The following is a 15,171-nucleotide window of genomic DNA, read 5'->3' as shown; positions in this document are numbered from 1 at the left end:
ATGTGCTATTATTCATCAAGCTATGCATTTCCTATCTGTAAGAGATGAATTTTATAGTAATTATCCAGACAAGATTGAGTCTTTGTTCATGTTCCCATAGTAACTAGACCAAGGATTCTAAAAGTGCAAGGCAGAGAGCTGTGGCTGAATAAAGCCTGTGGAACCATTGCCGACTGCACATTTGAAGAGCTGTGTGAAAGAGTAAGTATCTAGACACGTCCAGACTCATTGGCCTTTTCACATGTTAAAATACTTCAGATTCTCCTCTCTGTCTGTTTCAGACTTTAAAATACTATCCACAGAGTCAGAATGGACTTAAAAGTCTCATTAAGGGAGATACTCATCTGTATATGCCATGTGCTTTTTATAGATATTGGCACAAAATTTGCACTTGGACTCTAAAACAAAAATTAGAAATACAGAGAGAACTGTCAACTGTTGCTGGAAGCAAAACTAAAATCAGTTTTAGGAATATTTTATAAAAGTGAAACATAAGAGAGTATTATTATTATTGTTATGTTTTTATTGATTTCAGAGAGGAAGAGAGAGGGAAAGATCAATGATGAGAGAGAATCATTGATTGGCTGCCTTCTGCACACCTCCTACTGGGGATCAAGCCCAAAACCCGGGCATGGGCCCTGACAGAGAATCGAACCATGACCTCCTGGTTCATAGGTTGATGCTCAACCACTGAGCCATGCCAGTGGGACTACATTTGCCATTTTAAAACCAGTGAGATAAATCCAATCTACAACTGTCATTACAGAAATAAAGCACTTCAAAACCAATAAGGTTTAGGATCAAGTAGGATCATCTGACAGGGTGACAATGTCTGTCTCTGTTAGTAAATATGGACCTTTCACACTTCTATTGGGTCAGTCTTATCCGGGTCCTTGTAATCTAGTATCTCCAGAGAAAATTCTATTAAAGCTTCCATTTAAGTTTTGCATACTTTGCCAGAGAAATAAACTTGAGAAAAATCTTGTGTGTCCCAAAGACAAAGCTGCTGCTCCTTCACAAAAGGAACTTAGTGAGGAGAGGGGAAGGACAGACCTGTTGTATTCTGGGTAGTAAGGCAAGATGGTCTCTTGGGACAGATACTGAATAGATAAAAATTATCTATCTATCTATCTATCTATCTATCTATCTATCTATCTCTTTTAAAATGTTTTTATTGATTTCAGAGAGAGGAAGGGAGAGAGAGTGAGAGATAGAAACATCAATGATGAGAGAGAATTATTGCTGCCTCCCTAGTGCCCCCTACTAGGGATTGAGCCCATAACCCGGGCATGTGCCCGGACCCAGAATCAAACTGGGACCTCTTGGTTCATGGATCGAAGCTCAACCACTGAGCCACAGGGCTGGGCATTATATATATTTTTAAGGTGCTGATGACTTTAGGAGACTTAGTACCAGGAAAAGGCTGCTAACCAGGGACCAAAATCTTCAGCCTACGGTCTGGAGGTAGTAGAGAAGATTATTAATTGGGACTTTATCTTGAAAAGTGAAAATAACATTAAAATAAATCATTTTATCTTATTTGACAAAAACGTGGATTATAATAGCACTATGAACTAGATTCCTAGAATAGCAATGAACAAATAACTATTTCTGGCATAACTTTCTTGACAAAGTTTATGATTTGGTTGTTCAATTACATAGGAAATAATTTTTACAAAAATATTGCAGGATTTCATCAGTTTCTTAAAAACCTTTTAATTTCTGAATATTTCAATTACTTTCTTTTAAAGTTTTGTTGATTTTTTTTTCCTTGTTCAAGTTGACAAGATCCTCCTTGATCAGTGGCTTTGCATGGATAGGTGTGCTCTTTACATACATTGTAATTGTGATGATTACTACATCAGACAAGCGTTGACTGACTGACAAAAGATACCCATGTGAAGGGTGGGGTCAGGGACTGGTACTAAGCTGTGAGGGATGTTTGAAGACAGGCTACATTTCTATGCAGTCGGTTCAATTGTGACTATTTTCTTGTTATGATAATCTTTTGTTTCTTTGCAACTTTATAACTGTGGCAATTCAGATATTGAATACTTACATGAAGAGGACTCTTGAAATCATTCAGCTTCAGATGTAACCTGAACTCTTAATTAGTTATAATGGTCTTATGAGCCATGCTAAACAGTTGCCAAAAAACATTCAGTGAAGAAAATAGTCCAATCCAAGGTAAAGAAGTTGTCATCTGGTGTATTTGGGACAGTGCCAGCTTTGGGTCACCTATTCTAGCTTTCTGGAAGGCTCTTGAAGTCCCAGGCTCACCCAGCCACAACTCCTGACACCATCATTAAAAAACCTTTGGTGATAAATGGGTGGGTTGATAGTCTGTAACGATTATTTTTTCCCGATGGCCCCCTCCCAGGGAAAAATTATATATATATTAGGTAGAGACTTATTTGTTTGTGTTTTAATGGTAAAAGAAGGTACTGACTCTAAACCCTGGATGTATACCATAAATAGACTAGAAAGGCCTGGAACGGCCTTTCTTCTCCCATCTCTCTCCCTCCCTGCTCCAGTATGTTACTTCAGACCTGGAATCCTACAGGTTAACATGGAGCCTATTGGTAACTCAGGAGTTCACTTTCTTTGCAAACCTGCAATTTAACACTGCCATGCTCAGAGAAGCAGTCCCAATTAGGAGACCCTATAGCACCTGCATATTAACAAGAGCAAACATTGCCATCTATCAGGCATCCTTCTAAGTATTTTTTATATATTAACTCACTTTATACTTAAAATAGGTAGGCACTATTGTCCCCATTTCATAGGTGGAGAAATTGAGGCACTGAGCTCTTAAGTTACTTTACCAAGATCACACAGCTAGTAAGTGGCAGAGCCAGGGCTTTAAACTTCTCTGTAGTCAGGGAATAAGATTCTTTGCTCTTAATTACTACACTATATCTGAAAATGTTCTGGACAAGTTTCATCAAATTACATTAACATAATTCCGGTTCTACCATGAAATACAATCAGATACTCTGTGAATTCAAACATTTGAATACGCTTTGAGCCTCTTATGCAGCATGAAGCTGGGGGTGGAATAGAGATCCTCCAGTCTGACACCCCCAGGTGAACTGAGAACCTTAGTGCAGAACTGCCCAACTCATGTGCCTTGGCATACCCACTGGGAGTGGGCACAGCTACCAACCCCTACGACCTCCGGAAGGCTATATGGGGCCTATACCTCCAAGCTAGGGACCTCAAGCCTTAGGCAGCCTCATTCCTTTACTCCTTAATAAAAATATCATTCCCCCCCCCCCCCGCCATGATATGAAAAAGGTTGGGAGCCCTTTTCAGAGAACTGTGGGAGGGTAAAGGCGGGTATCTTTGGTGGTCTCTGTTCCCTGTCGCCCCCTCCCTATCAGAGCGGTGGTAAAAGGAAAATGAAGCAGGTTCATCTGTGAGGATATGATATGGACTTCCAGGTGTCCGTTCCTCACCTCGACTTAATTGGAGGGTGGCGGAGACGTCAGAAATATGGTCACTTAAGTCAACAGCTCTCAAAATGTGGTTCTTAGGAGTCCTTGTGGTCAAAGCTCTCTATGATAATGCTAGGACACTGTTTGCTTTTTCACTTGATGACGTTTGCAGTTATGGTACAAAAGCAATGGTGGGTAAAATTGCTGGAGCCTTAGCTGAATCAAGGCAGTGGCACTAAACTATATTGTATTCTTCATTGCCCATGTAATTTTTAAAAAATAAAATTCAGTTTTATTTAAGAACTAGAGGTCTGTTGCACGAAAAGATTCGTGCAATAGGCCTTCCCTTCCCCTGGCTGCCGGCACCGGTTTTCCTCCGGCACCCGGGACCCAGGCCTTCGCTCCAGCCGGAGCCGCCTTCAAGCCTTCACTGCTCTGGCCGGAGCCGCCTTCAAGCCTTCGCTCCACGCCTACGTATGCAAATTAACCACCATCTTTGTTGGCGGTTAATTTGCATATCTTGCTGATTAGCCAATGGGAGGCATAGCGAAGGTACAGTCAATTACCATGTTTGTCTATTATTAGATAGGATGTCATTGCAGAAGCAATACAAATGATTACTTTGTTAAATAGCACCTCTGAAGAACATGACCTTTTAATATTCTTCATGATGCAGGAAGGACACATTGAAGCACTTATGTAAACCAAGTACAGTTGTTGTCCTGAGGAAAAGCACCTTGTGATTGTTTGAGTCACTAGCTGAACTAGCCACTTTTTTCATAGGATGCCATTTTTACCTGAAAAAAATGAGGGACAAACTATGGCTATTCAGGCTTGGCAGATAGTTGCTCACAGTGTTTGACAGACATTTTCTTAAAAATGAATGAAGTAAGACTGTCACTTTAAGAAAAATAACTAAGAGTAGTTGCTGCCAGTGATAACATTTGAGCAAACAAGTGAAAATTAGAATTTTGGAAGACTTGTTGCCACCACCATGAACTTGACAGCTTCCCACTTTTATACATTTTTTTCCTGATGAGATTGATGGTGATATTAACAAATGCAAAATTTTGACATTGTATAATTGAATATGTCAACATTTGGAAGATCTCACTGTACCAATATTTTCTAACAACCATTGCATACTTTTACAAAATCGTGCATGACAAAAGATCCATTTAAAGTGCAAGAAGGGCTCATGGATTTTAATATAACAATTTTAAAAATACACTGATATTATTTCAGATTGTACATTGCAATTAACATTTTAAAAACTCTTGTCAAGTTTTAAACAATTTTAAAATAGACTATTTTTTAGAACAGTTTTAGTTTTACAGAAAACTTGAGAAAATAGATAATTTCCATATTCTCCCAAATTCAGTTTCTTATTATTGATATCTAACATTATTATGGTACACTTGTTACAATTAATGAACCAATATTGGTATATTATCATTAATTAGTCTTTTTTTAAAATATATTTTTATTGATTTCAGAGAGGAGGCGAGAGGGAGAGAGAAAGAGAAAAACATCAATGATGAGAGAGAATCATTGATCGGCTGCCTTTTGCACACCCCCTACTGGGTTCGAGCCCGCAACCTGGGCATGTGCCCTGGACTGGAATCGAACCTGAGACCCTACAGTCTGCAGACCGACGCTCTATCCACTGAGCCAAACCAGCTAGGGCATTAACTAGTCTTTATATCATTCAGATTTCCTTAGTTTTTACCTAATGTCCTTTTTCTGCTCCAGGATACCACACTACTTTTAGTTGTCATGTCTCCTTTTGGCTGTGACAGTTTGTCAGACTTTTCTTGTTTATGATGACCTTGACAATTTTGAGGAGCACTAGTCAGTTATTTTGTAGAATGTCCTTCAATTGGGATTTGTCTAATGTTTTTCTCATGATTAAACTGAAATTATGGGCTTTGTGAGGCAGACCATAGAGGTCAAGTGCTTTTTTTCAGACTTCAGGTCAAGGGCACATACTATCAATATTACTTATCACTGTTGATGTTAACCTTGATCACGCTCGTCTGAGGTTGAGTTTGTCTGGTTTCTCTACCATGAAGTTACTCTTTTCTCCTTCTTTCCAGAGTGTGCTCTTTGGAAGGAAGTTCTTATTGAGTTTTCATGTAGCATCAAAAAAGAATATCCACAATTGTCTGATAAAGCTATTAAAATTCTTTTTCCTGTCCCAACTGTATATCTGTGTGAGGTCAGATTTTCTTATATATTCCAACCAAAACCACATATCACAATAGATTGAATGTAGAAGCAGATATGAGAATCCTGCTCTCTTCTATTGAGCCAGACTTTCATGTGATTTGGAAAAAAAAAAATGTAGAACAATGTTATGCTAGTCTTCTTACTAAATTATTTTCATTTTGGAAAATATAATTATTTTCATTAAAATGTTATTTATGTTAATTTGATGGGGTGCATGTAATACTTATATCATTCTTATTTTAAATAAACTAATAAATATTTTTTTAAATTTTAGTTTTAATTTTTAATACAGTAAATACAATGATAGATAACCTATATCAACAAAAAGCTCTTTGGGCTCCTCAATAAGAGTGTAAAGGAATCCTGAACCAAAAAGTTTGAGAATCACTTACTTTAGGGTTAACTTCTGTAGATCAAAATGAAAGGCTCCTATTCAGAGAAAACAAGCAAAAACAGAATTCTAAAAGCTTAATGAGTAAACTGACTATACCTAAAATTTCCTTCTTGAGAAATGTAATTTTTACACCTGCAGAAAATTGTTTTCTCAATTGATAACTGTGCTCACAAGTAACTGTTTTGCAGGAGTAGTTTGTTATTTGTGTCATAAAAATAATGACAGGTGGCCAGGTGTGTTTGTAAAAAGTCTGAGCAGAAAAATATATCATTGATGCATATGCATGGGTGTACATATTGTTCACTCTCAACTTGTTCATTAGCTTTCTTTTTTGGTTCTTAGTATTCCAAGAAAAGAAGTACATCAGATGCATGTTTTGGCCTTTATCTGTTTATTAATCTTGATTATATCATATTAGTTTATATATTTTTAGACTTAAACTTTACTGAACCATACCTTTTGGGGAGTTCAGAGATATTTCTCTTCTTTTCTCTATCTATTTTATGCTTTATTTCATTTCATGTATTCCAAATGAAACCACTTGTTGGAAACTGCTTGTGATTTATGCCCTGTGCTTGGTACATTCTCAATAAATACTAAAGGATGAATTAGCTTTTATCTCTGCTATTTGGCCAAGAGTCAAGTCTGCTGGTGTTCGGGTGCCAGCAGTGGTGATTAGCATCAGGGAATAAGGGCATTAATCACCAGAGCTGAGGCAGGCAGGCAGCCTGGCTAAAGCATAGGGGACAGGTAGAGCAGAAGTGAGATTGAAGAGTTTAGTAGAGAATGGATCAGATTCTTGTGGGGAGGAATGTGAATCCAGTGTCAAAAATTAGCCCTAAAGATAATGAGCAACATAAACTGATGAACAAAAATAGATCCAGAGACAGAGAAGCATTGAACAGACTGTCAAACCTAAGAGGGAAGGCAGGGGAAGTTGATGGGGGGAGGTAAAGAGATCAACCAAAGGACTTGTATGCATGTATATAAGCATAACCAATGGACACGGATACTGGGGGTGGGTGGGGCATGTGCTGGGGGGTGGGAGTGGCCAGGGAGGGGTCAATGGGGGAAAAGGAGACATATGTAATACTTTAAACAACAACAACAACAAAAGAAAGAAAAAAAAGAGCCCTAAGTCTTTTTGTCCTCTAGCTTTTTCTGCCTATATTCCTACTCAACCCCTCAGATGAAGAGGCATAGTCTTAATCTTGAAAGGCACCTTAAAAGTCATCTATCCATTCAACCAATCCCAATCCTTTTACAAACTGTTGTCCTCCAATTGTTTCATAATGCCATTTTGGAGGATGCTATTGAATGTGGGAGAAGGAACATAGGATACTGCAGTTAGATGTAAAATTTCAACATACAGCCCTGGTCAGTGTGACTCAGTTGGTTGGAGCATCCTCCTGTACACTGAAAGGTTTCGGGTTCCATTCCCAGTCAGGGTGTGTACCGGAGGCAACAGATTGGTACAGATTGATATTTCTCTCTCACATCGATGTTTCTCTCTCTCTCTCTTCCCCCTCCTTTCCCTCTCTCTAAAATTAATGGGCATGTCCTTGGGTGAGGATTAAGGGAAAAAATTAAAGCAGATAAGTAAATAAAATTTCAACATACATACCTTGACCTAGATTGTTTCACATAGGCCCTCAGTATTATAAGAAAGATTTTTGGGATAAAATCTCATAATTGACCTACACCATAATTTGATTTAAAAATGTAAGATGTATACTAGTAATTTTTCACCTGAATTTATTTAATTATTCTGAAATTTTGTAAATAAAAGAAAAATAGAATTCTCTGCAAGGTTGGAGGTTTGGCTGAAGGATCAGTTTTTACTAATTGTTGATGATGATTTGTATCCTCCAAGAAAATAGCGTTATGTTGGGTTAAAAGTTGTTGATGTGTTTTGTGTCTTACTATTTTAAAGGGAGAAGAAAGGGACTTAGAGAAATGTCCATAAAAGAGGGACTAGATTAGAAATTTAAAAACTGTAGTCACTTAGAATAAATGTGGTGATGTCCATGAGGAAAAGGAGAGTGAAGAAGAATCAGAAGGGATGGAGAAAAACTGGGTTCAGAGAACACCTACCTACTCCCTTCACATGGGAAATTCTCTGTTCCAGGACACATTGTGAGGCTGAGCAGTCTTGCTCAGCTTCTTTTCCCAAACTAGGGCAGAACAGCGCCTTAGATGATGCAGGGGTGGCTACAGATTTTAAACTGCGGCCGTAGCCTTCTCAGCCTCAGCTGGATGGGGCTTCTCGGAAGGAGAGAACTTGCTTTCACTTTCTGTGAATCTATATATATAAAAAGCCAGCGATCAGAACGCCAGAACGACCAGTCGCTATGACGCCCACTGCACTAGCCAACCGGCCTGATCAGGGTTGGGGCTGGTCAGCCAACCTCCCGTGTCCCCTCCCCCCACCAGCCCAGCCCCAATCGGCCCCCATCGGGGCAGGCCAGCTGGACCCCACCCGTGCACAAATTTGTGCACCAGGCCACTAGCATATCTATATTGTCCTGCTAACTGCAATGGTTTAAAATGTGTATGGTCCCTGTCATGGGGGAGAGAGTGCCTAGGGATTCCCAGAGGATCTCAAGAGAAGAACAAGTGTGCTAAGAACTGTTCACCTTCAATATGTGTCTGTTGTAGGAGGGAAGTTATTTTGTGGATCAGATCTAGCAGTAGAAGGAGATTCCTTCTGTTCCTTTTAGGATCGCTTCTGTAAGAAACTCCTCCTATTCCTTTTAGGGTCACTTCTCTAAGAAACTCCTCCTATTCCTTTAGGATCAAATCTCTAAGAAAGTATGATAAAGTAATATTTAATATTTGTTTCAGTGTTTGGGAGGAATGTGTCATTTACCTACCCAGACAATGATTAAAAAGTATGAATTAAATTTTTAACATTAAAGTGGTCATTAGCTTTTTGAAATTAGAATTTGTTTTTAATTTTAAAGTAAATTATCTCACTTGGGTTTAATAAGAAATGTATCACAATTCTAAATAATAATTGGGAATAGTTCTCTAAACAGAAGACCTATGTGATGAAATGCTTGGTAAAGTTGAGAAAATCTAGGCCAACCAATTGATAGTGACTATAAAACACTTTACAGCTACTTGTTTGACTTTTTAAAAATAATAGCTTTAACACTGCTGGCTTTTTTAATGCTTACCTACCAACTGGCACTTCCTCCCCTACCCCTTCCCACCCCCTTCTTTTTTTTAAACAGAAAAAAAATTTTATCAAGTAATCCTGTGATTTGTAATTTTCAAAATTTTCAGTTTCCACCTCAAAGTGCACGATTTGATATACTTCATAGTATCTGCCCCTTGGATTAGATAGTTGACTCAAATTTAGTAATTTAGTATGTTGCTAATTAGAATATTTAATAAGCTATATTCCAATAGATATATTATTAGGTTCAGATATGTTTTTAAAGAACAAGTTTGAGAATTGTCAGAATATACTATTTTTATTTCTTAAAGTAGCTTGGTGAAGATTTTATTGAGTCAGGCAAAATATTTTGAGAAAAAACTAGAAATGAGCTATAACATCAAGAAATTACAAAATTTCCATGTGTTTTAGGGTCAAATATTACTGAATTCTTTTATTTTTATTATTATTATTATTATTTTTAAAATATATTTTATTGATTTTTTACAGAGAAGAAGGGAGAGAGATAGAGAGTTAGAAACATCGATGAGAGAGAAACATCGATCAGCTGCCTCCTGCCCATCCCCCACTGGGGATGTGCCCGCAACCCAGGTACATGCCCTTGACCGGAATCGAACCTGGGACCCTTCAGTCCGCAGGCCGATGCTCTATCCACTGAGCCAAACCGGTTTCGGCTATTTTTTATTATTAATCAAGAAACATATTATGTAATATTTCCCTCCAAGATTGTTGCATTGATTTTAGTGGTCAACAACTACTTCTTCAGTGCTTTCATGTCCGTGTGCCACTACATTGTAAGGAATATAAAGGAAGTGCAAAAACTTTCTTACAAAGAATGTACACTTTATAGGGGAAAAACATGAACCAACTACCAGACAGCGCAGTAGAGTGGAAAGACTGGAGATTAAGTTCCAATCTTTACTCAGATACTATGTTGCTGAGTGGCCTTAGGGTCTAAGTACATCATCTCTAAAATGCCTGGTGTGATTGGCTCATTTCTGTCATTCCTTTTGGCTGTAACAGTGTGTTTTAAAGAGCTATGCTCACTGGTTAAGTACATATAATAAGTGCATCAGGAATTAAATTTAAGGATAATAAGTATTGGGAAGATTCTGAGGAAACCTGAGATTTAAGGAGGAAACCAATCTTGACATTGAAAGGTGAGTAGAATTTAGATGAGCAGGTAAAAGTATTTCAGCCATGATCAGAAATTAGGCACCATATGTTTCAGGAGGAACAGGCGATGTTTGCCTAATGAGAGCAAAGCACATGCTGGAAACAAAAGGGAAGTAAGAGTGAAAATCTCAGATAGATACTCTGTAAAAACCAGACTTCTCACCATGATCCTGAGTCACTTTAGGTTTTGAGCAGGAATGTGGTACATACAGTAAGTAATGTGGGGAGATTGATGGAGCAGGCAGTACACTCTCAGAAAGGGTAACTTCCACCAGTATGTTTCAGTGTGTCAGCAAATAGTATCTCGTCTTAGGAATGCCCTCCATTCAGGAAGGAAATTTGGTTAAATAAACCAACATGCTATACATTTGTTTAAATTACCTCTTATGCAGAGAGCGCTTTACCCTTTTTAAAAAAAATTTTTATGGCCCTGCTCCCTAGTACTCAACAGATATTTGCTGAGTACTTAATCTAATGGAAAGCTGGCATGGGTATGGGTGCTATGGAGGGTAGGGAGATGAATAAGAGTCAGTCTCCACACTTACAGTCTTCATTTAGAGGAGAAATGTGGTCAGTACATAGATCACTAGACTGTGAGGCAGATTACAGTGAGCACTGCAGGATCAGTCTGACCATAATGCGGTGAGGATCAGAGAGGAACTGGGCCTTGAGGGCTGGCGTGTGGGAGCGTCTGCTGGGTGGGGGGTGACGGGTGGCTGTTTCATGTTCCTAAGAATAGGAGATGGTGAGAGCAACCTTTGTGATCTCTTCCTCCTCTGAGGGTTTGTTTTTACGAAAAACATTGAGGTAGGAAATTACAGAGTGAAGGCTCGGGCGGGCTCTACTTCCATTTATGCCAGAGTAGCTGCTATTTGACCAACTTACCTGTAGATCACAACTGTAACTCTGAACAAAATAAAAAAAATAATAATTATCTGGAAGGCACTGTTGAGCAACCAAAAGCAGGGAGAAAGTGGAACGCAGTCAACACTTGGAAGAAAGGGTTGACACTGGTAAATTTCATAGAGCAGATTGCAGTTGGCTTTATACGCGACATCTAAAACTCAGTAGAAACCTGCACTCTTCCTGGCTTGAGGAACCAGAGCAGCTGGAAAATAGAGGAGAAAACATGGAAAGGAGAGAATCACTAAGGGAGAGGTCAAAATTCTTTATAGAAACTTTGTCCATATCTTGGGCTGACCTGTGAAGTACACATGCATAATAAAGGCTAAAAACTACTGAACAGAGATTTCAGTCCCTACTCATCACAGAGGAGAAAGTTTGGAGTTTGGGACTAGTACCTGCCAAAATAGCAACAACAACAAAAAATCAATATACTTTGGTAGAATATAACAGAATCCCAGGTCTCCACAACACATCATTTGCAATATCCAGAATGCAATCCAAATTTACTAGAAGTATTCAGACACAGGACAACCGGACCCATTTTTAAAGAGAAAAGGTAATGGAAACTGATCACACGATGACACAGATGTTGGAATTAGAGGCAAGGGTTTTAAAGTAGCTTTGATATCTATACTCAAGATTATAAAGGAAAATATACTGATAGTGAATGAACAAACAAGAAGTCTTAGCAAAGAAATTAAAACTGTATAAAAAGAACCAAATGGAAATTCTAAAACTACAAGTTAAACATTCTAGACCTAAAATTTTTAGAGTTCATTGTATTTGATGCCAGATTGCAGATGACAGGAGAGTCAGTGAACTGGAAGATGGATCAATAGAAATATTCAATCTGAGAGAGAAAGAAAGACTGATTTTTAAAAACCCCATGGCATAAGAAACTATATCAAAAGTCCAGCTACATCATTGGTGTTCTGGAAGGAAAGGAGAAAGAGAATGGGTAGAAAGATTTTTTTTAAGAAATAATGGCTAAAATATTTTCATATTTAATGAAATATGTAAAATTACAGATTTTATTTTTAATTTTTTTTATTGATTTCAGAGAGGAAGAGAGAAACATCAATGATGAGAGAGAATCATTGATTGGCTGCCTCCTGCACGCCCCCTACTGGGGATCACTACCTACTGGGGATCAAGCCGCAACACAGGCATATGCCCTGACCAGGAATCAAACTGTGAACTCCTGGTTCGTAGGTTGATGCTCAACCACTGAGCCATGCTGGCCCAGCTAAATTTACAGATTTTAGAAGCTCAACAAACCCCTATTAGAAAGAAAATCACTTCTAGCACATCATAGTCAAAATGCTCAAAACCAAGCACAAAGAAAATTCCAAAGCAGTCAGGGTAACAATAATATGATTAATGAGGCTAACTTCTCGTCAGAAGCAATAGAAATCTGAAAACAGTGCAACGACATCTTTAAAGTGCTGAGAGGAGAAAAACCCCTGAAAAATCCAGATTTCTCTTTCTAGAGAATCTAAGTCCTGCTGGAATTTAGGTTAAATGCTGGAGAATGGTGTGCACTCAGGTAGGATAGATGGGTTGAGGTCAGTGTAAGGAGTTTGTATATCAGGTGAGTTTGGATTAGACCTTTCATCAGCATAAAACAAAGTAGTATTTTTTAAACAGACCTGTATTGGATAGTCTGGTCAAGATGTGAAGATTGGCACTGTGGCTACCAAATGTAGAGCCTTTGTGTGCATTAGTTGAAACCGCTCCTCAAGATGGGCCTGGAGCTCAGTGAGCAAATTAAAGTGTGCCCCTTCGTCTAGGTCAAGCATGTCAAACTCGCTGCCTGTGGGCCACATGCGGCCCACAACGAATATTTTTGTGGCCCAACCAATATAATGGTATGTAAGAAACATTTTAATAAAAATTTCATAACTTAATTTTTATAATATCCTGTTATATATAATTTTAACAACCAACTACAACGTTTACTAATGACTGATTACTGTAATCGTGTTGCATTCATTTCCCTTATGCTCCCTACGCACAGGTGCACCATTTCTCTCCACTAATACTAGCAGCGAATATTTTAGCAGCCGATTGCCACGTCATTAGTCTTGAACTGACTTGTATGGTGTGTGCAACAGGAAATATTTCGCTTTCGGAGAACAAGAAAAATAGGTTTCATTGCGTTACACTTATTAATTATTCAGTGCCTGGCAAGTTAAGGTTCAAGACAAAATATTAATTTTTATTAAAATGTTCTATTATTTTATGTTAACAATTACTCATTTATTTTGGCTCTTTGTATTCAGCATGTCTCTATCAAAATAAACATATGTTCCTATGAAAATTGCAGCTTTTGTTTTTTTTGCAGTCCACATAAACTTAAACCTTGTTTATTTGGCCCGTGTTAGCCTTTGAGTTTGACATGCTTGGTCTGGATCAGTGGTTCTCAACCTTCTGGCCCTTTAAATACAGTTCTTCATGTTGTGACCCCAACCATAAAATTATTTTCGTTGCTACTTCATACCTGTAATTTTGCTACTGTTATGAATCATAATGTAAATATCTGATATGCAGGATGGTCTTAGGCGACTCCTGTGAAAGGGTCGTTCGACCGCCAAAGGGGTCGCGACCCACAGGTTGAGAACCGCTGGTCTAGATGGACGCTGCCCCTCACCAGGGAGCACTGCCTGGCAAACAGAGCATAGGCTGGATTTCAGCTCCTAATTGCCCTTTAAAATGATAGATTAGAAAGATCAAAATGAATATGAGAGAAATCTATAGGATTGGATGTAGACAGGTTTCAGGGCCAAGGACAAGACACATACGGCTCTTCTCAGTTTGGATGACCAGAGGAATGGCAGGACCCTTAAGATAAATACGTGAGGTTGGAGAAGGGAGCTTCCAGCTATCTAGGAATGAAGGTTAGAAATTTAGGACTGCAGGTACAGATCTGGCAGTCATTTATAGAGATGTGTTAGTTTGGAGTCTAAAGGCATCAACAAAATCACGGGAACTGACATAAAAAAGGAAGAGATGAGGGTGGGGTTGGAAAAGCTCAGTGGGAGGAAACAGAGCCAAGGTCCTAGTGCAGTCGAATCAAAGATACAGTAGAAACAAGGAAAGATTCCCTTGGGCCTTTCATAAAGGGACTTCCCGAAGGTGCCGGCAGGCAGTTTTGTCAGCGCCATTCCTGCTGCTCATACGTTTTGTACTGAACAGATTCTATATCCAAGCTGGGGGTATAATGGCAAAGTACAGTCCAATGAGTCACGTACTAGAGAGGTGAAAAAAGTGCTATACAAAGTAAGCTTTTCTCATTGGTTTGATCCAGAGAAATAGTTTAAAGATGTTAGAAATTGGATAAACTCATATTCAATCCCTTCACGAATGGTGAATCTTTTTTTTTTTTTTTTTAAATATATTTTATTGACTTTTTACAGAGAGGAAGGGAGAGGGATAGAGAGTTAGAAACATCGACGAGAGAGAAACATCGATCAGCTGCCTCCTGCACACTCCCCACTAGGGATGTGCCCGCAACCAAGGTACATGCCCTTGACCGGAATCGAACCCGGGACCCTTGAGTCCGCAGGCCGATGCTCTATCCGCTGAGCCAAACCGGTCAGGGCAACGAATGGTGAATCTTTTAATAAAAAGTTGGGCAGCATATAATTCTTGGTCATCTTTTTGGCAGGAAGATGGAATAAAGAATTCTATTGGTTTTATTCAGTTTGAAGGATTTGGCCCTTTGTTTATCCAGCGGCAGACAGAGGCATTCAGCCTTGCACTGATTCACTTTTTAATATCTTTTGAATTATGAATTAGCATTTTCACACAGTATTTTCATGATTTGGAAAGCAGAAGAGAAGAAGAAT

At 38.7% G+C, this 15,171-nt stretch overlaps 1 protein-coding gene across 1 annotated transcript in view; it reads left to right on the top strand.

The window, feature by feature from the left end:
- The window catches only part of AFG1L (AFG1 like ATPase), a 160,538-nt gene that overhangs the window by 124,733 nt on the left and 20,634 nt on the right, over positions 1-15,171 (top strand). Inside the window, exon 10 of the mRNA XM_070417977.1 lies at positions 101-201. Within this exon, the coding sequence (XP_070274078.1) occupies positions 101-201 (101 nt within the window). The remainder of the gene's footprint in view (positions 1-100; positions 202-15,171) is intronic.

The sequence above is a fragment of the Myotis yumanensis genome, unplaced genomic scaffold (genome assembly GCF_028538775.1).
Source record: "Myotis yumanensis isolate MYYU_CA2020_CCGP unplaced genomic scaffold, mMyoYum1.0.hap1 SCAF_6, whole genome shotgun sequence".
Taxonomy (NCBI): domain Eukaryota; kingdom Metazoa; phylum Chordata; class Mammalia; order Chiroptera; family Vespertilionidae; genus Myotis; species Myotis yumanensis.
This window is presented reverse-complemented; position numbering and strand designations above follow the sequence as displayed.